This window comes from Caloenas nicobarica, chromosome 34 (assembly GCF_036013445.1).
Source record: "Caloenas nicobarica isolate bCalNic1 chromosome 34, bCalNic1.hap1, whole genome shotgun sequence".
In the NCBI taxonomy this organism is placed as follows: domain Eukaryota; kingdom Metazoa; phylum Chordata; class Aves; order Columbiformes; family Columbidae; genus Caloenas; species Caloenas nicobarica.
Genome location: NC_088278.1, coordinates 465,331 through 486,051, shown reverse-complemented (window position 1 = coordinate 486,051; position 20,721 = coordinate 465,331). Strand labels below are relative to the sequence as shown.

Genomic DNA, 20,721 nt, shown 5'->3' with positions numbered 1-20,721 from the left:
GGTTTTGGGGGGTCTGGGGGGTTTGGGGGACCCCAAGGGGGGGGATTTGGGGGGATTTGGGGAATTTTGGGGGGTCCTGGGGGGGTCTTGGGAGTTTTGGGGGGTCTTTGGTAATTGGGGGTTTTGGGGGGTCTGGGGGGACCCCAAGGGGGGGGATTTTGGGGGGTTTTGGGGGGATTTGGGGAGTTTTGGGGGGTCTTGGGAGTTTTGGGGTGTCCTGGGGGGGGGGGAGTTGGGGGGTCCAATGGGTTTTGGGGGGGGGGGTCCCTAATTTTTGGGGGGTGGTCCAAGTGGGTGTTGGGGGGCACAGGGTGGGATGTGGGGGTCCCTAATTTGGGGGGGGGGGCTGGGTGCTGGGGGGCGGGGGGGGGGCACCCATGGGTGCCGGGGGGGTCCCTGATTTTTTGGGGGGGGGTGGGGGGGGGGTCTCAGGCTCCATCCGCATCGACAACCTGGGGGCCCTGACGGAGCTTTCGGAGAACGACGGGAAACTGTTCCCGGTCGGGTTCCAGTGAGTGCTGGGACATACTGGGACATACTGGGATGGACTGGGATATACTGGGATGGACTGGGAGGGACTGGGATGGACTGGGATGGACTGGAGGGGGAACTGGGATGGACTGGGAGGGGAGTTGGGGGGGACTGGGATAGACTGGGGTGTACTGGGATGTACTGGGATATACTGGGATGTACTGGGATATACTGGGATAGACTGGGATGGACTGGGATGGACTGGGAGGGACTGGGATGGACTGGGGTGTACTGGGATATACTGGGATATACTGGGATGGACTGGGATGGACTGGGATGGACTGGGGGGGGAACTGGGAGGAACTGGGAGGGGAGTTGGGGGGGACTGGGATAGACTGGGGTGTACTGGGATATACTGGGATATACTGGGATGGACTGGGAGGGACTGGGAGGGACTGGGGGGGAACTGGGAGGAACTGGGAGGGGAGTTGGGGGGGACTGGGATAGACTGGGGTGTACTGGGATATACTGGGATATACTGGGATGGACTGGGATGGACTGGGAGGGGAACTGGGAGGAACTGGGAGGGGAGTTGGGGGGGACCGGGATAGACTGGGGTGTACTGGGATATACTGGGAGGGACTGGGAGGGACTGGGATGGACTGGGATGGACTGGGGGGGGAACTGGGAGGAACTGGGAGGGGAGTTGGGGGGGACTGGGATAGACTGGGATATACTGGGATAGACTGGGATGTACTGGTATATACTGGCATAGACTGGGATGGACTGGGATGGACTGGGGGGGAACTGGGAGGAACTGGGAGGGGAGTTGGGGGGGACCGGGATAGACTGGGGTGTACTGGGATATACTGGGATATACTGGGATGGACTGGGAGGGACTGGGAGGGACTGGGAGGGACTGGGGGGGGAACTGGGAGGAACTGGGAGGGGAGTTGGGGGGGACTGGGATAGACTGGGGTGTACTGGGATATACTGGGATGTACTGGGATATACTGGGATGGACTGGGAGGGACTGGGATGGACTGGGGGGGGAACTGGGATGGACTGGGGGGGAACTGGGAGGAACTGGGAGGGGAGTTGGGGGGGACTGGGATAGACTGGGGTGTACTGGGATATACTGGGATGGACTGGGATGGACTGGGATATACTGGGATAGACTGGGATGGACTGGGGGGGGAACTGGGAGGAACTGGGAGGGGAGTTGGGGGGGACTGGGATAGACTGGGGTGTACTGGGATATACTGGGATGGACTGGGATATACTGGGATGTACTGGGATGGACTGGGATGGACTAGGGGGGAAACTGGGAGGAACTGGGATGGACTGGGATATACTGGGATGGACTGGGAGGGGAACTGGGAGGAACTGGGAGGGGAGTTGGGGGGGACCGGGATAGACTGGGGTGTACTGGGATATACTGGGAGGGACTGGGAGGGACTGGGAGGGACTGGGATGGACTGGGATGGACTGGGGGGGAACTGGGAGGAACTGGGAGGGGAGTTGGGGGGGACTGGGATAGACTGGGGTGTACTGGGATATACTGGGATGTACTGGTATATACTGGCATAGACTGGGATGGACTGGGATGGACTGGGGGGGGAACTGGGAGGAACTGGGAGGGGAGTTGGGGGGGACTGGGATAGACTGGGGTGTACTGGGATATACTGGGATAGACTGGGAGGGACTGGGAGGGACTGGGATGGACTGGGGGGGGAACTGGGAGGAACTGGGAGGGGAGTTGGGGGGGACTGGGATAGACTGGGGTGTACTGGGATATACTGGGATATACTGGGATGTACTGGGATATACTGGGATGGACTGGGAGGGACTGGGATGGACTGGGAGGAACTGGGAGGGGAGTTGGGGGGGACTGGGATAGACTGGGGTGTACTGGGATATACTGGGATATACTGGGATGTACTGGGATAGGCTGGGATAGACTGGGATGGACTGGGATGGACTTGGGGGGGGAACTGGGAGGAACTGGGAGGGACAGGGCATGGGGTTTGGGGTCTCCCAGGGCCATACTGGTTTATACTGGGAGGCACTGGTTTATACTGGGAGGCACTGGGGTGGTCTGGGGAGGCACTGGGATGTGCTCAGGAGGCACTGGGGGGGTCCTTGGTCCATACTGGGATGAACTGGGGGGGACAGGGGTGGGGTTGGGGGTCTCCCAGGGCCATAGTGGTTTATACTGGGAGGCACTGGTTTATACTGGGAGGCACTGGTTTATACTGGGAAACACTAGGATGGGCTTGGGAGATACTGGGGAGTCCCGGGGCTGTACTGGGATGAACTGGGGGGGACAGGGCACAGGGTTCGGGGTGTCCCAGGGACATACTGGGTTATACTGGGAGGCACTGGTTTATACTGGGAGGCACTGGGGTGGTCTGGGGAGGCACTGGGATGTGCTCAGGAGGCACTGGGGGAGTCCCTGGTCCATACTGGGATGAACTGGGGGGGACAGGGGTGGGGTTGGGAGTCTCCCAGGGCCATACTGGTTTATACTGGGAGGCACTGGTTTATACTGGGAGGCACTGGTTTATACTGGGAAGCACTGGGATGGGCTTGGGAGATACTGGGGAGTCCCGGGGCTGTACTGGGATGAACTGGGGGGGACAGGGGATGGGGTTCGGGGTCTCCTTGGCTCCTACTGGTTGCCACTGGTTTATACTGGTGGGCACTGGTTTATACTGGGAGGCACTGGTTTATACTGGGAAGCACTGGGATGGGCTTGGGAGATACTGGGGAGTCCCCGGGCTGTACTGGGATGAACTGGGGGGGGACAGCGGGTGGGGTTGGGAGTCTCCCAGGGCCATACTGGTTTATACTGGGAGGCACTGGTTTATACTGGGAGGCACTGGGGTGGTCTGGGGAGGCACTGGGATGTGCTCAGGAGGCACTGGGGGGGTCCCTGGTCCATACTGGGATGAACTGGGGGGGACAGGGGTGGGGTTGGGGGTCTCCCAGGGCCATACTGGTTTATACTGGGAGGCACTGGTTTATACTGGGAAGCACTGGGATGGGCTTGGGAGATACTGGGGAGTCCCGGGGCTGTACTGGGATGAACTGGGGGGGACAGGGGATGGGGTTCGGGGTCTCCTTGGCTCCTACTGGTTGCCACTGGTTTATACTGGTGGGCACTGGTTTATACTGGGAGGCACTGGTTTATACTGGGAAGCACTGGGATGGGCTTGGGAGATACTGGGGAGTCCCCGGGTTGTACTGGGATGAACAGGGGGGGACAGGGCACGGGGTTCGGGGTGTCCCAGGGCCATACTGGGTTATACTGGTGGGCACTGGTTTATACTGGGAGGCACTGGTTTATACTGGGAGGCACTGGGGTGGTCTGGGGAGGCACTGGGTTGTGCTCAGGAGGCACTGGGGGGGTCCCTGGTCCATACTGGGATGAACTGGGGGGGGACAAGGGGCAGGGTTCGGGGTCTCCTTGGCTCCTACTGGTTGCCACTGGGTTATACTGGTGGGCACTGGTTTATACTGGTCTGGGGGCAGGTGCTGGCGCCTGTACTGGAGCACCCGGGACGCCCGACGCCGCTGCTGGTACCGCTGCCGCATCCTGGAGCAGCCGCCGGGGGGGGGACCCGGGGCGGGGACGCCCCAAAACCCCCCCGAGGACAATCGGACCATCGCCCACGGTACGGCCGGACGCCTGGGTCCCTCCCGGACGCCTGGGTCCCTCCCGAACTCCTGGGTCCCTCCCGAACTCCTGGGTCCCCTCCCCGAACTCCTGGGTCCCTCTTGGACACCTGGGTCCCTCCCGAACTCCTGGGTCCCTCTTGGACGCCTGGGTCCACCCCTGAAATTCTGGGTCCGTCCCGAACTCCTGGGTCCCTCCCGGACACCTGGGTCCCTCCCGAACTCCTGGGTCCCTCCTGAACTCATGGGTCCCTCCCGGACACCTGGGTCCCTCTTGGACGCCTGGGTCCACCCCTGAAATTCTGGGTCCGTCCCGAACTCCTGGGTCCCTCCCGGACACCTGGGTCCCTCCCGAACTCCTGGGTCCCTCCTGAACTCATGGGTCCCTCCCGGACACCTGGGTCCCTCCCGAACTCCTGGGTCCCTCCCGAACTCCTGGGTCCCTCCCCGAACTCCTGGGTCCCTCCCGGACACCTGGGTCCCTCCCGAACTCCTGGGTCCCTCCCGAACTCCTGGGTCCCTTCCCGAACTCCTGGGTCCCTCCCGGACGCCTGGGTCCCTCCCGAACTCCTGGGTCCCTCCCAAACTCCTGGGTCCTCCCCGAACTCCTGGGTCCCTCCCGAACTCCTGGGTCCCTCCCGAACTCCTGGGTCCCTCTTGGACGCCTGGGTCCCTCCCCGGACTCCTGGGTCCCTCCCCGAACTCCTGGGTCCCTCCCGAACTCCTGGGTCCCTCCTGAACTCATGGGTCCCCCCTAGAACTCCTGGGTCCCTCCCGGACGCCTGGGTCCCCCCTGACCCCCTTGTCCCTTGTCCCCCCAGGTGCCACCAGCCCGGGGTCACCCCCCACCCCCCCGGAGGGTCCCCGGGGTCCCCCCAGCCCCCGGCCCAGGGGACCCCCCGGGTTCTCACCCAATCGGAGACCGGGGAGCTCGTCCCGACCCCTCCCCTCCCCCGGTGAGTTGGTGAAGGGGGGGACATGGGGACATGGGGACATGGGGACATGGGGACAGGGGGACGGGGGGACATGGGGACATGGGGACAGGGGGACGGGGGGACATGGGGACAGGGGGACGGGGGGACATGGGGACATGGGGACAGGGGGATATGGGGACAGGGGGACATGGGGACGGGGGGACAGGGGGACATGGGGACAGGGGGACAGGGAGACGGGGGGACATGGGGACGGGGGGACATGGGGACAGGGGGACATGGGGATTTGGGGACACGGGGATTTGGGGACATGGGGATTTGGGGACATGGGGACAAGGGGACATGGGGACAAGGGGACATGGGGACATGGGGATTTGGGGACACGGGGATTTGGGGACATGGGGACGGGGGGACGTGGGATATGGGGATTTGGGGACACGGGGATTTGGGGACACGCCGCCACTCGCTGCGCGTCACCGACCCCCGTGTCCCCATGTCCCCTCAGGCTCCGTCCCCCCCCTGTCCCGTCACATTCTGACCGTGGGCGACCCCGAGTTCCCACCCCTCCCCCGGCGGGCGCGTCACCCCGTGTCCCCCCCCGGTGTCACCCGCCGATGTCCCCAACGCCCCCCGGAACCCCCGGCGGCGTCACCGTCCCCACCGGGGGACCCCGACGTCCCCGCGTTGGGGCTGGACGGGCTCCCGGGGCCGCCGGGGGGGGACAGCAGCGACGGTGACAATGACAACGCCGCCACCGCCGCCGCCGCCCGGCGCTACTCGCGCTTCCCGCGCACGGTGGTGACGCCGCGGGGGCCGCCGTGTCCCCTCCCCGCGTCGCACATCGAGCAGCTGGACGGGGCGGGCGACGGGGGGGACAAGGGACAGCGGGGGACGGCGTCGGACCTGCCGTCCGATATCGTGGAGTTCGTGCTCAGGAACACGGTTGGGGACAACGGGGGCCGTGGGGACAATAGGGACGGGTATCCTGTCTGGGACGTCACCCGCGGAACCGGCGCCGATGGCAGCGGCGGCCCCGGAGACGTCGCCCGGGGAGACGCCACCGATGGAAACGTCGCCTATGGAGGTGTCACCTATGGGTGCGGTGGCCTCGGGAGCGTCCCCCGTGGCCGCGGTGGCCCTGGCGGTGTCACCTACGGGGACGTGGCCGATGGCCGCGGTGGCCCCGGAGACGTCGCCCGTGGAAGTGTCACCTATGGCCGTGTCCTCGATGGCGTCGGTGGCCCTGGAAGCGTCACCCGTGGACGTGTCACCCATGGAGATGTCACCAATGGGGACGTCGCCCGCGGAGATGTCACCCGTGGACGTGGTGGCCCCGGAAGTGTCACCCCCGGAAATGTCACCTGCGGAGATGCCACCCCTGGTGATGTCACCCGTAGAGATGTCACCCGCGGAAGCGCCGCCTATGGAGATGTGACCCACGGACGTGTCCTCGGTGGCCCTGGAGATGTCACCTATGGACATGGCGGCCCTGGAAGTGTCACCCATGGAGGTGCCACCCATGGGAATGTCACCAATGGACGTGGCCCTGATGGTCTTGGTGGCCCTGGGGGTGTCACCAATGGCCGTGGTGGCCCCGGGAGCGTCACCCATGCAAGTGTCACCCATGGGCGTGTCCTCGGTGGCCCTGGAGGTGTCACCCGTGGAGATGCCACCCATGGAGGTGTCACCCGTGGGGACGTCATCCCTGGAAGTGTCACCAATGGACACGGTGGCCCCGGAGGTGCCACCTATGGAGGTGCCACCCACGGAAACGTCACCCCTGGCGGTGCCACCAACGGCCACGACCTCACCCGCGATGACGTCACCCCCGATGACGTCACCCGCGATGACGTCACCGTGGGTGGGGCCGGGGGACACTGGGTGACCCCCTGGGGACACAAACGTCCCGGGGACGCGTTGGGGATGGGGACGAAGAGACCACGACTCGAGGACACCAACGGGGACACCAGTGAGACCAGTGACACCAACGGGGACACCAGGTGAGCGACACGGGGGTGGGGTCAGCCCAGTTGCTCCCAGTTGGGTCACTGGGACCATCCCAGTTGGGTCCATCCCAGTTGGGTCCATCCCAGTTGGGTCACTGGGACCATCCCAGTTGGGTCCATCCCAGTTGAGTCCATCCCAGTTGGGTCACTGGGACCATCCCAGTTGGGACCATCCCAGTTGGGTCACTGGGACCATCCCAGTTGGGTCCATCCCAGTTGGGTCCATCCCAATTGGTTCATTGAGTTCATCCCAGTTGGGTCCATCCCAGTTGGGTCCATCCCAGTTGGTTCATTGAGTTCATCCCAGTTGGGACCATCCCAGTTGGGTCCATCCCAGTTGGGTCACTGGGATCATCCCAGTTGGGTCCATCCCAGTTGGGTCCACCCCAGTTGGGTCACTGGGATCATCCCAGTTGGGACCATCCCAGTTGGGTCCATCCCAGTTGAGTCCATCCCAGTTGGGTCACTGGGACCATCCCAGTTGGGTCCATCCCAGTTGGGTCCATCCCAATTGGTTCATTGAGTTCATCCCAGTTGGGACCATCCCAGTTGGGTCCATCCCAGTTGGTTCATTGAGTTCATCCCAGTTGGGACCATCCCAGTTGGGTCCATCCCAGTTGGGTCCATCCCAGTTGGGTCACTGGGATCATCCCAGTTGGGTCATTCCCAGTTGGGTCCATCCCAGTTGGTTCATTGAGTTCATCCCAGTTGGGTCATTCCCAGTTGGGTCCATCCCAGTTGGGTCATTGGGACCATCCCAGTTGGGACCATCCCAGTTGGGTCCATCCCAGTTGGGTCCATCCCAGTTGGGTCACTGGGACCATCCCAGTTGGGACCATCCCAGTTGGGTCACTGGGATCATCCCAGTTGGGTCCATCCCAGTTGGGTCCATCCCAGTTGGGTCCATCCCAGTTGGGTCACTGGGACCATCCCAGTTGGGTCCATCCCAGTAGGGTCCATCCCAATTGGTTCATTGAGTTCATCCCAGTTGGGTCCATCCCAGTTGGGTCCATCCCAGTTGGTTCATTGAGTTCATCCCAGTTGGGACCATCCCAGTTGGGTCCATCCCAGTTGGTTCATTGAGTTCATCCCAGTTGGGTCCATCCCAGTTGGGTCCATCCCAGTTGGGTCCATCCCAGTTGGTTCATTGAGTTCATCCCAGTTGGGTCCATCCCAGTTGGGTCCTTCCCAGTTGGGTCCATCCCAGTTGAGTCACTGGGATCATCCCAGTTGGGTCATTCCCAGTTGGGTCCATCCCAGTTGGGTCATTGGGACCATCCCAGTTGGGACCATCCCAGTTGGGTCCATCCCAGTTGGGTCCATCCCAGTTGGGTCACTGGGACCATCCCAGTTGGGACCATCCCAGTTGGGTCACTGGGATCATCCCAGTTGGGTCATTCCCAGTTGGGTCCATCCCAGTTGGTTCATTGAGTTCATCCCAGTTGGGTCATTGAGTCCATCCCAGTTGGGTCATTGGGAACATCCCAGTTGGGTCTTTCCCAGTTGGGTCCATCCCAGTTGGGTCATTGGGTCCATCCCAGTTGGGTCATTGGGACCATCCCAGTTGGGTCTTTCCCAGTTGGGTCCATCCCAGTTGAGTCACTGGGACCATCCCAGTTGGGTCATTGGGACCATCCCAGTTGGGTCATTGGGTCCATCCCAGTTGGGTCGCTGGGTCCATCCCAGTTGGGTCATTGGGAACATCCCAGTTGGGTCATTGGGACCATCCCAGTTGGGTCGCTGGGTCCATCCCAGTTGGGTCATTGGGAACATCCCAGTTGGGTCATTCCCAGTTGGGTCCATCCCAGTTGGGTCATTGGGAACATCCCAGTTGGGTCATTGGGACCATCCCAGTTGGGTCATTGGGTCCATCCCAGTTGGGTCGCTGGGTCCATCCCAGTTGGGTCATTGGGAACATCCCAGTTGGGTCGCTGGGCCCGTCCCGGTTCTCCCAGTGCCCCCCAGTTCTCCCAGTGCCCCCCGGGTGCCGTGACCTCTGACCCCCCCGTGTCCCCACAGGTCCCCCCCGAGTGACGTCACCGTGGAGCCACCGTGGGAATGTGCAGGTGGGGACAATGGGGACAATGGGGATGGGACCCCAAAGTGTCCTCCTGTCCCCCTGTCCCCATGTCCCATATCCCCATGTCCCCCTGTCCCCCTGTCCCCATGTCCCCCTGTCCCCGTGTCCCCATATCCCCCTGTCCCCCGTCCCCATGTCCCCATGTCCCCCTGTCCCCATGTCCCCCTGTCCCCTGTTCCCTGTCCCTATGTCCCCATGTCCCATATCCCCACGTCCCCCTGTCCCCATGTCCCCATATCCCTCTGTCCCCATGTCCCATGTCCCCATGTCCCCATATCCCTCTGTCTCCATGTCCCCATGTCCCCATGTCCCATGTCCCCCTGTCCCCATGTCCCCATATCCCTCTGTCCCCATGTCCCCATGTCCCCTGTCCCCTGTCCCTATGTCCCCATGTCCCCATGTCCCATGTCCCCATGTCCCCCTGTCCCCATGTCCCCATATCCCTCTGTCCCCATGTCCCCCTGTCCCCCTGTCCCCATGTCCCCATGTCCCCCTGTCCCCATGTCCCCATATCCCTCTGTCCCCATATCCCTCTGTCCCCATGTCCCATGTCCCCCGTCCCCGTGTCCCCATGTCCCCATGTCCCCTGTCCCATGTCCCCATGTCCCCTGTCCCCTGTCCCTATGTCCCCATGTCCCCCTGTCCCCATATCCCTCTGTCCCCATGTCCCCTGTCCCATGTCCCCTGTCCCCTGTCCGCAGGTGGCAGCTCGGATGACGAGGCCCCTCCCCCCGGCGGCCCCTCCCCCCCCAGCCGCCCCCACCTGCGGTTCGAGATCAGCAGCGAGGACGGGCTGAGCGTCACCGCCGACTCCATCGAGGGTGACGGGGGCACGGGGGACAATGGGGACAGTGGGGGCAATGGGGACATTGGGGACAATGTGGACATTGGGGACAATGGGGACACTGGGGGCAATGGGTGCATGGGGACAATGGGGACATTGGGGGCAATGGGGATAATGGGGACAATGGGGACATTGGGGGTAATGGGGACACTGGGGGCAATGGGGACATGGGAACAATGGGGACAATGGGGACATTGGGGACAATGGGGAAAATGGGGACATTGGGGGCAATGGGGACATTGGGGGAAATGGGGACAATGGGGACATTGGGGGCATTGGGGACCTGGGGGACATTGGGGACAATGGGGACATTGGGGGCATTGGGGACAATGGGGACAATGGGGACATTGGGGGCAATGGGGACATTGGGGACATGGGGACATTGGGGGCAATGGGGACAATGGGGACATTGGGGAAAATGGGGATAATGGGGACATTGGGGACAATGGGGACAATGGGGATAATGGGGACATTGGGGAAAATGGGGACATTGGGGGCAATGGGGACATGGGAACAATGGGGACAATGGGGACATTGGGGGCATTGGGGAAAATGGGGACATTGGGAGCAATGGGGACATTGGGGGAAATGGGGACAACGGGGACATTGGGGGCAATGGGGACATTGGGGGAAATGGGGACAATGGGGACATTGGGGACACTGGGGGCAACGGGTGCATGGGGACAATGGGGGCAATGGGGACAATGGGGACATTGGGGGCATTGGGGACATTGGGGACCTTGGGGACATGGGGACATTGGGGATAATGGGGACAATGGGGGCAATGGGGACAATGGGGACATTGGGGGCATTGGGGACCTGGGGGACATTGGGGACAATGGGGACATTGGGGGCATTGGGGATAATGGGGACAATGGGGACAATGGGGACATTGGGGGCATTGGGGACCTTGGGGACCTTGGGGACATGGGGACATTGGGGACAATGGCGACATTGGAGGCAATGGGGACATTGGGGACAATGGCGACATTGGGGACAATGGGGACATGGGGACCATGGGGACATTGGGGGCAATGGGGATAATGGGGACATTGGGGATAATGGGGACACTGGGGGCAATGGGGACATGGGAACAATGGGGACAATGGGGACATTGGGGGCATTGGGGACATTGGGGACATGAGGACAGGGGGTGACGCTGTCCCTGTCCCCAGGCGCCTGGCACGCCGTCACCGAGAAGGTTCAGGAGGCTCGAGCCAACGCGCGACTCAGACACCTCTCGTTTGCGGGTGAGCCCGGACGCCTGGGTCCCTCCCGGACGCCTGGGTCCCTCCTGAACTCCTGGGTCCCTCCCCGAATTCCTGGGTCCCTCTCGAACTCCTGGGTCCCGCCCGGACGCCTGGGTCCCTCCCGAACTCCTGGGTCCCGCCCGGACGCCTGGGTCCCTCCCCGAACTCCTGGGTCCTTCCCGGACGCCTGGGTCCCTCCCGAACTCCTGGGTCCCTCCCGGACGCCTGGGTCCCTCCCGAACTCCTGGGTCCCGCCCGGACGCCTGGGTCCCTCCCGAACTCCTGGGTCCCGCCCGGACGCCTGGGTCCCTCCCCGAACTCCTGGGTCCTTCCCGGACGCCTGGGTTCCTCACGGAACTCCTGGGTCCCTCCCGAACTCCTGGGTCCCTCCCGAACTCCTGGGTCCCTCCCGAACTCCTGGGTCCTCCCGAACTCCTGGGTCCCTCCCGAACTCCTGGGTCCCTCCCCGAACTCCTGGGTCCCTCCCCGAACGCCTGGGCCCCTCCCGAACTCCTGGGTCCCTCCCCGAACTCCTGGGTTCCTCACCGAACTCCTGGGTCCCTCCCGAACTCCTGGGTCCCTCCTGGACGCCTGGGTCCCTCCCGAACTCCTGTGTCCCTCTCGAACTCCTGGGTCCTCAAAATTCTTGCGTCTCCCAAACTCCCGTGTTCCCCCAACTCTGAACAATCCAACTGGGAGCCCCAAAAATCCAACTGGGAACCCCCAAAATCTGAACTGGGAGCCCCGAAACGCCCGTTTCCGCCCCCATTCGCCTCGGTGTAACATCACTTCCGGTCCCCATAGGCGCCTCGGTGCCTTGTCTAAACCTCCCCCCTCTGCCCCCGCGACCCCGAACTTTAGTTCCGCCCCCAACTTTTTTGGTTCCCTCCCCACCCCGAACTCCTGGGTCCCCTCCCGAACTCCTGGGTCCCTCCCGGACGCCTGGGTCCCCCCGCAGGGCTGAGCGGGTCCCGCTGGCTGGGGGTGCAGCACGAGGCCGTCGTGTTCCTGGTGGAGCAGCTGCCGGGGGCCGGTTTGTGCCCCCGGTACCGGTTCCGGTACCACCCGCGCCGGGACCCCCCCCACCCGACACCCCGAAACCCCTCGGGGTGCGCCCGGGCCGAGCTCTACATGAGGTGGGTGCTGAACCCCCCCCCCGGCACCCATGGGTGGGGGGGACCCCCATAGGGTGACCATGGGCACCTGGGACACCCCCCCCCTGAAACCCATTTGGGGGGAATCACCCCAGGGTTGGGGGGGCACCCATGGGTGCTATGGGGCCACCTATAGGTTGGGGGGTCACCTATGGGTGCTGGGGGTCACCCATGGGTTATGGGGTCACCTATGGGTGCTGGGGGTCACCCATGGGTTATGGGGTCACCTATGGGTGCTGGGGGTCACCTATGGGTTATGGGGTCACCTATGGGTTATGGGGTCACCTATGGGTGCTGGGGGGTCACCCATGGGTTATGGGGTCACCTATGGGTGCTGGGGGTCACCTATGGGTTATGGGGTCACCTATGGGTGGGGGGGTCACCTATGGGTGGGGGGTCACCTATGGGTTATGGGGTCACCTATGGGTGGGGGGGTCACCTATGGGTGGGGGGTCACCTATGGGTTATGGGGTCACCTATGGGTGGGGGGGTCACCTATGGGTGGGGGGTCACCTATGGGTTATGGGGTCACCTATGGGTGGGGGGGTCACCTATGGGTGGGGGGTCACCTATGGGTTATGGGGTCACCTATGGGTGGGGGGGTCACCTATGGGTGGGGGGTCACCTATGGGTGCTGGGGGGTCACCCATGGGTTATGGGGTCACCCATGGGTTATGGGGTCACCTATGGGTGCTGGGGGTCACCCATGGGTGCTGGGGGTCACCGATAGGTTGGGAGTTCACCCACTGGGCTGGGGAGTCGCCCATTGGGTGGGGGGGTCACCTATTGGGGGGGGGGGGGGGCAGCCCCGGGTGGGCGGGGGGCACCCATGGGTGCCGCTCCGACCGCCCCGCCCCCGCAGGAAGTGCACCTTCGACATGTTCAGCTTCCTGGCGTCGCAGCACCGGGCGCTGCCCCAGGGGGCGCCGCGCGACGAGGAGGACGACGAAACGCAGCTGAAACCCCCCCGGTGAGCCCGGACGCCTGGGTCCCCGCCCGGACGCCTGGGTCCCTCCCGAACTCCTGGGTCCCGCCCGGACACCTGGGTCCCCTCCCGAACTCCTGGGTCCCTCCCGGACACCTGGGTCCCTCCCGGACGCCTGGGTCCCCTCCCGAACTCCTGGGTCCCTCCCGAACTCCTGGGTCCCTTCCCGAACTCCTGGGTCCCTGCCGAACTCCTGGGTCCCTCCCGAACTCCTGGGTCCCTTCCCGAACTCCTGGGTCCCTCCCGAACTCCTGGGTCCCTCCCGAACTCCTGGGTCCCTTCCCGAACTCCTGGGTCCCCCCTGGCTGGGGGAGGAGCCCCCATGGGGCTGTGGGTGGGGCCCGGACGCCTGGGTCCCTCCCGGACGCCTGGGTCCCCCCCAGCCGCGCCGCCAGCCTGGAGCTGCCCTTGGCCATGCGGTTCCGGCACCTCAAGCGCAGCCACCGCGAGAGCGTCGGCGTCTACCGGTGAGCGACCGGCCCCCTGGCCCCGTGTCCCCCTGGCCCCATGATGTCCCCATGTCCCCCATGTCCCCCATGTCCCCATGATGTCCCATGTCCCCATGTCCCCCATGTCCCCATGATGTCCCCATGTCCCCCATGTCCCCCGTGTCCCCATGATGTCCCCGTGTCCCCATGTCCCCCGTGTCCCCATGATGTCCCTGTGTCCCCATGTCCCCCATGTCCCCATGTCCCCATGATGTCCCCATGTCCTCATAATGTCCCCATGATGTTCCCATGTCCTCATAATGTCCCCGTGTCCCCATGTCCCATGTCCCCATGTCCTCATAATGTCCCCGTGTCCCCCATGTCCCCCATGTGCCCATGATATCCCATGTCCCCCATGTCCCCCATGTCCCCATGATGTCCCATGTCCCCATGATGTCCCATGTCCTCATGTCCCCATGATGTCCCCGTGTCCCCATGATGTCCCCATGTCCCCCATGTTCCCATGATGTCCCCATGTCCATGATGTCCCCATGATGTCCCATGTCCCCATGTCCCCATGATGTCCCCGTGTCCCCATGATGTCCCATGTCCCCATGTCCCCATGATGTCCCCGTGTCCCCATGATGTCCCATGTCCCCATGTCCCCATGATGTCCCCATGTCCCCCATGTCCCCATGTCCCCATGATGTCCCCGTGTCCCCATGTCCCCCATGTCCCCATGTCCCCCATGTCCCCATGATGTCCCCGTGTCCCCATGATGTCCCATGTCCCCATGTCCCCATGATGCCCCCATGTCCCCATGATGTCCCCGTGTCCCCATGATGTCCCATGTCCCCATGTCCCCATGATGTCCCATGTCCCCATGTCCCCCATGTCCCCATGTCCCCCATGTCCCCATGATGTCCCCGTGTCCCCATGATGTCCCATGTCCCCATGTCCTCATGATGTCCCCATGTCCCCATGATGTCCCCGTGTCCCCATGATGTCCCATGTCCCCATGTCCTCATGATGTCCCCGTGTCCCCATGATGTCCCCGTGTCCCCATGATGTCCCATGTCCCCATGTCCCCATGATGTCCCCGTGTCCCCATGATGTCCCATGTCCCCATGTCCCCGTGTCCCCATGATGTCCCATGTCCCCATGTCCCCATGATGTCCCCATGTCCCCATGATGTCCCTGTGTCCCCATGATGTCCCATGTCCCCATGTCCCCATGATGTCCCCGTGTCCCCATGATGTCCCCGTGTCCACATGATGTCCCTGTGTCCCCATGATGTCCCATGTCCCCGTGTCCCCATGATGTCCCCATGTCCCCATGATGTCCCCATGTCTCCATGTCCCCCATGTCCCCATGTCCCCATGTCCCCATGATGTCCCCATGTCCCCCATGTCCCCCTGATGTCCCCATGTCTCCATGTCCCCCATGTCCCCATGTCCCCATGTCCCCATGATGTCCCCATGTCCCCCATGTCCCCATGTCCCCATGATGTCCCCATGTCCTCATGATGTCCCCGTGTCCCCCATGTCCCCATGATGTCCCCATGTCCCCATGATGTCCCTGTGTCCCCATGATGTCCCATGTCCCCATGATGTCCCATGTCCCCCATGTCCCCCTGATGTCCCCATGTCTCCATGTCCCCCATGTCCCCATGTCCCCATGATGTCCCCTGTCCCCCATGTCCCCATGATGTCCCCCATGTCCCCATGATGTCCCCATGTCCCCCATGTCCCCATGTCCCCATGATGTCCCTGTGTCCCCATGATGTCCCATGTCCCTGTGTCCCCATGATGTCCCCATGTCCCCATGATGTCCCCATGTCTCCATGTCCCCCATGTCCCCATGTCCCCCATGTCCCCATGATGTCCCATGTCCCCATGATGTCCCCCATGTCCCCATGATGTCCCATGTCTCCATGTCCCCCATGTCCCCATGTCCCCATGATGTCCCCATGTCCCCCATGTCCCCATGATGTCCCCATGTCCCCCATGTCCTCATGATGTCCCCGTGTCCCCCATGTCCCCATGATGTCCCATGTCCCCATGATGTCCCCATGTCTCCATGTCCCCCATGTCCCCATGATGTCCCCGTGTCCCCATGATGTCCCATGTCCCCCATGTCCCCCTGATGTCCCCGTGTCCCCATGATGTCCCCGTGTCCCCAGCTCCGCCATCCACGGCCGGGGGCTGTTCTGCAAGCGCAACATCGAGGCCGGGGAGATGGTGATCGAGTACTCGGGGATCGTCGTGCGCTCCGTCCTCACCGACAAGCGCGAGAAGTTCTACGACAGCAAGGTGGGGACGCCCTGGGGACCTCGGGGACACTCTGGGGACACTTTGGGGGCTCCCCGGGGACCTGGGGCATCATCCACTTGGTGCTTCAAAGCACCTGGGAGGAGGTGGGTGGTGAAATGGGGCCTTGGGGACACCTTGGGGACACCTTGGGGACACCTTGGGGACATCTTGGGGACACCTTGGGGACACCTTGGGGACATGGGGACACTTCGGGGACAGTTTGAGGGCATTTTAGGGGCCCCCTCGCAAGCAACTGGGAGGAGGTTGATGGTGAAATGGGAGCTTGGGGACACCTTGGGGACACTTTAGGGGCACCCTTGGGACATGGGGACACCCTGGGGACACCTTGGGGACGTTGGGGATACCTTGGGGCCACCTGGTGGACCTCGGGGTGTCCCAATGTGCCCCCCAGGGCATCGGCTGCTCCGTGTCCCCGTCCCTTGGTGATGTCCCCGTCCCCAACCGTGTCCCATCCGTGGATGGTGTCCCCATCCCTTGACCAATGTCCCCATCTCTTGACCATCCCAAACGTCCCCAACGTCCCCATGTCCCCGTCCCTTGGTGGCGTCCCCATCTCTTGACCGTGTCCCGTCCATTGGTGGTGTCCCCGTCCCTTGGTGATGTCCCCATCCCTTGAGCATCCCCAGTGTCCCCATCTCTTGATGGTGTCCCCATCCATTGACCACGTCCAATGTCCCCATATCCCACTAATGTCCCCAGTGTCCCCCCCCAGGGCATTGGCTGCTCCACGTCCCCATCCCTTGATGGTGTCCCCATCCATTGACCTTGTCCCCATGTCCCTGTCCCTTGATGGTGTCCCCATCCCTTGATGGTGTCCCCATCTCTTGGCCATGCCCAATGTCCCAGTGTCCCCATCCCTTGATTGTGTCCCATCCATTGATGGTGTCCCCATCTCTTGGCCATACCCAATGTCCCCAATGTCCCCATCCCTTGATTGTGTCCCATCCCTTGATTGTGTCCCCATCCCTCGATGGTGTCCCATCCATTGATGGTGTCCCCATCTCTTGGCCATACCCAACGTCCCCGATGTCCCCATCCCTTGATTGTGTCCCATCCATTGATGGTGTCCCCATCTCTTGGCCATACCCAACGTCCCCGATGTCCCCATCCATTGACCACGTCCCATCCCTTGATGGTCTCCGGATCTCCTGAGCCCCGAGCGTGTCCCATCTCTTGATGGTGTCCGCATCCATTGACCTTGTCCCCATGTCCCCATGTCCCCATCCATTGATGGTGTCCCCACCCCTTGATTGTGTCCCATCCATTGATGGTGTCCCCATCTCTTGGCCATACCCAATGTCCCCAATGTCCCCATCCCTTGATTGTGTCCCATCCCTTGATTGTGTCCCCATCCCTCGATGGTGTCCCATCCATTGATGGTGTCCCCATCTCTTGGCCATACCCAACGTCCCCGATGTCCCCATCCCTTGATTGTGTCCCATCCATTGATGGTGTCCCCATCTCTTGGCCATACCCAACGTCCCCAATGTCCCCATCCATTGACCACGTCCCATCCCTTGATGGTCTCCGGATCTCCTGAGCCCCGAGCGTGTCCCATCTCTTGATGGTGTCCGCATCCATTGACCTTGTCCCCATGTCCCCATGTCCCCATCCATTGATGGTGTCCCCACCCCTTGATTGTGTCCCATCCATTGATGGTGTCCCCATCTCTTGGCCATACCCAATGTCCCCAATGTCCCCATCCCTTGATTGTGTCCCATCCCTTGATTGTGTCCCCATCCCTCGATGGTGTCCCATCCATTGATGGTGTCCCCATCTCTTGGCCATACCCAATGTCCCCAATGTCCCCATCCCTTGATTGTGTCCCATCCCTTGATTGTGTCCCCATCCCTCGATGGTGTCCCATCCATTGATGGTGTCCCCATCTCTTGGCCATACCCAACGTCCCCGATGTCCCCATCCCTTGATTGTGTCCCATCCATTGATGGTGTCCCCATCTCTTGGCCATACCCAACGTCCCCAATGTCCCCATCCATTGACCACGTCCCATCCCTTGATGGTTTCCGGATCTCCTGAGCCCCGAGCGTGTCCCATCTCTTGATGGTGTCCCCATCCATTGACCTTGTCCCCATGTCCCCATGTCCCCGTCCCTTGATGGTGTCCCCATCTCTTGACCGTGTCCCGTCCATTGGTGGTGTCCCCGTCCCTTGGTGATGTCCCCATCCCTTGAGCATCCCCAGTGTCCCCATCTCTTGATGGTGTCCCCATCCATTGACCACGTCCAATGTCCCCATATCCCACTAATGTCCCCAGTGTCCCCACCCAGGGCATTGGCTGCTCCACGTCCCCGTCCCTTGATGGTGTCCCCATCCACTGACCTTGTCCCCATGTCCCCGTCCCTTGATGGTGTCCCCATCTCTTGGCCATGCCCAATGTCCCAGTGTCCCCATCCCTTGATGGTGTCCCCATCCATTGACCTTGTCCCCATGTCCCCATCCATTGACCGTGTCCCATCTCGTGACGGTGTCCCCATCCATCGACCTTGTCCCCATGTCCCCATCCATTGACCGCGTCCCATCTCGTGACGGTGTCCCCATCCATCGACCTTGTCCCCATGTCCCCATCCATCGACCGTGTCCCATCCCTTGATGGTGTCCCCATCTCTTGGCCATCGCCAACATCCCCATGTCCCCAGTGTCCCCATCTCCTGACCAATGTCCCCAGTGTCTCCCCAGGGCACCAGCTGTTCCATGTCCCATCTCTTGATGGTGTCCCCATCCATTGACCTTGTCCCCATGTCCCCATCCATTGATGGTGTCCCCACCCCTTGATTGTGTCCTATCCATTGATGGTGTCCCCATCTCTTGGCCATACCCAACGTCCCCGATGTCCCCATCCCTTGATTGTGTCCCATCCATTGATGGTGTCCCCATCTCTTGGCCATACCCAACGTCCCCGATGTCCCCATCCCTCGATGGTGTCCCATCCATTGATGGTGTCCCCATCTCTTGGCCATACCCAATGTCCCCGATGTCCCCATCCCTTGATGGTGTCCCATCCATTGATGGTGTCCCCATCTCTTGGCCATACCCAACGTCCCCAATGTCCCCATCCATTGACCACGTCCCATCCCTTGATGGTCTCCGGATCTCCTGAGCCCCAACTGTGTCCCATCTCTTGATGGTGTCCCCATCCATTGACCTTGTCCCCATGTCCCCATGTCCCCATCCATTGATGGTGTCCCCATCTCTTGGCCATACCCAACGTCACCAATGTCCCCATCCCTCCATGGTGTCCCATCCATTGACCATGTCCCATCCCTTGATGGTGTCCCCATCCCTTGACCATACCCAACGTCCCCATGGCCCCATCCCTTGGTGATGTCCCCATCCTCCGACGTCCCCAAACGTCCCCCCGCTGTCCCCAGGGCATCAGCTGTTCCACGTCCCCATCCCTTGATTGCGTCCTATCCATTGATGGTGTCCCCATCTATTGACCTTGTCCCCATGTCGCCATCCCTTGATGGTGTCCCATCCCTTGATGGTGTCCCCATCTCTTGGCCATCCCCATGTCCCCATCCCTTGATGATGTCCCCATCTCTTGGCCATCCCCATGTCCCCATCCCTTGATGGTGTCCCCATCTCTTGGCCATCCCCATGTCCCCATCCCTTGATGATGTCCCCATCTCTTGGCCATCCCCATGTCCCCATCCCTTGATGATGTCCCCATCTCTTGGCCATCCCCATGTCCCCATCCCTTGCTTGTCCCATCCGTTGACTCTGTCCCATCCATTAACGGTCTCCAGATCTCCCGACCCACAACCGTGTCCCATCCCTCGACGGTGTCCCCATCCCTTGGCCACGTCCAACGCCCCCACGTCCCCCTGACGTCCCTAAACGTCCCCAAATGTCCCCAGGGCATCGGCTGCTACATGTTCCGCATCGACGACGCCGAGGTGGTGGACGCCACCATGCACGGCTCGGCCGCCCGCTTCATCAACCACTCGTGCGAGCCCAACTGCTACTCGCGCGTCATCCAGGTGGAGGGACACAAGCACATCGTCATCTTCGCCCTGCGCCGCATCCTGCGCGGGGAGGAGCTCACCTACGACTACAAGTTCCCCATCGAGGAACCGGCCGCCAAGCTGCCCTGCAACTGCGGCGCCAAGCGCTGCCGGCGCTTCCTCAACTGAGCGCCGGGCGCCCGATGGGTGCGGGGGGCGCCCGGGGGGCGGCCGAGGAGAGATGGGGGGTGCTGGGGGTGGTAACGGTCGGTGGGGGTCGTGGGGAGGGGAGGTAGAAGGTCTGGAGGTGCCTTCAAGTCAACTGGGGGCACCCGAGAGTCAACTGGGGGCACCCAACGGTCATGGGGAGCAACTGGTGATGAGATACAGAAGGTCTGGAGGTGCCTTCAAGTCAACTGGGAGCACCCAACGGTCATGGGGAGCAACTGGTGATGAGATGGGGAAGCTCTGGAGATGCCTACAAGTCAACTGGGAGCACCCAAGAGTCAACTGGGGGCACCCAACGGTCATGGGGAGCAACTGGTGATGAGATACAGAAGGTCTGGAGATGCCTCCAAGTCAACTGGGAGCACCCA

The 20,721-nt window shown here is 62.4% G+C and overlaps 1 protein-coding gene across 1 annotated transcript in view; it reads left to right on the top strand.

Moving 5' to 3' along the window:
- KMT2B (lysine methyltransferase 2B) overlaps positions 1–20,376 on the top strand; it is a 66,343-nt gene extending 45,967 nt beyond the window's left edge. The window contains 12 exon segments of the mRNA XM_065654588.1: positions 433–511; positions 4,006–4,148; positions 4,971–5,105; positions 5,587–7,081; positions 9,107–9,153; positions 9,869–9,988; positions 11,187–11,261; positions 12,220–12,397; positions 13,278–13,385; positions 13,784–13,867; positions 16,011–16,140; positions 20,039–20,376. Of these exon segments, the coding sequence (XP_065510660.1) occupies positions 433–511; positions 4,006–4,148; positions 4,971–5,105; positions 5,587–7,081; positions 9,107–9,153; positions 9,869–9,988; positions 11,187–11,261; positions 12,220–12,397; positions 13,278–13,385; positions 13,784–13,867; positions 16,011–16,140; positions 20,039–20,314 (2,870 nt within the window). The 3' untranslated portion in view covers positions 20,315–20,376.
- The last annotated feature ends 345 nt before the right edge of the window (positions 20,377–20,721 follow it).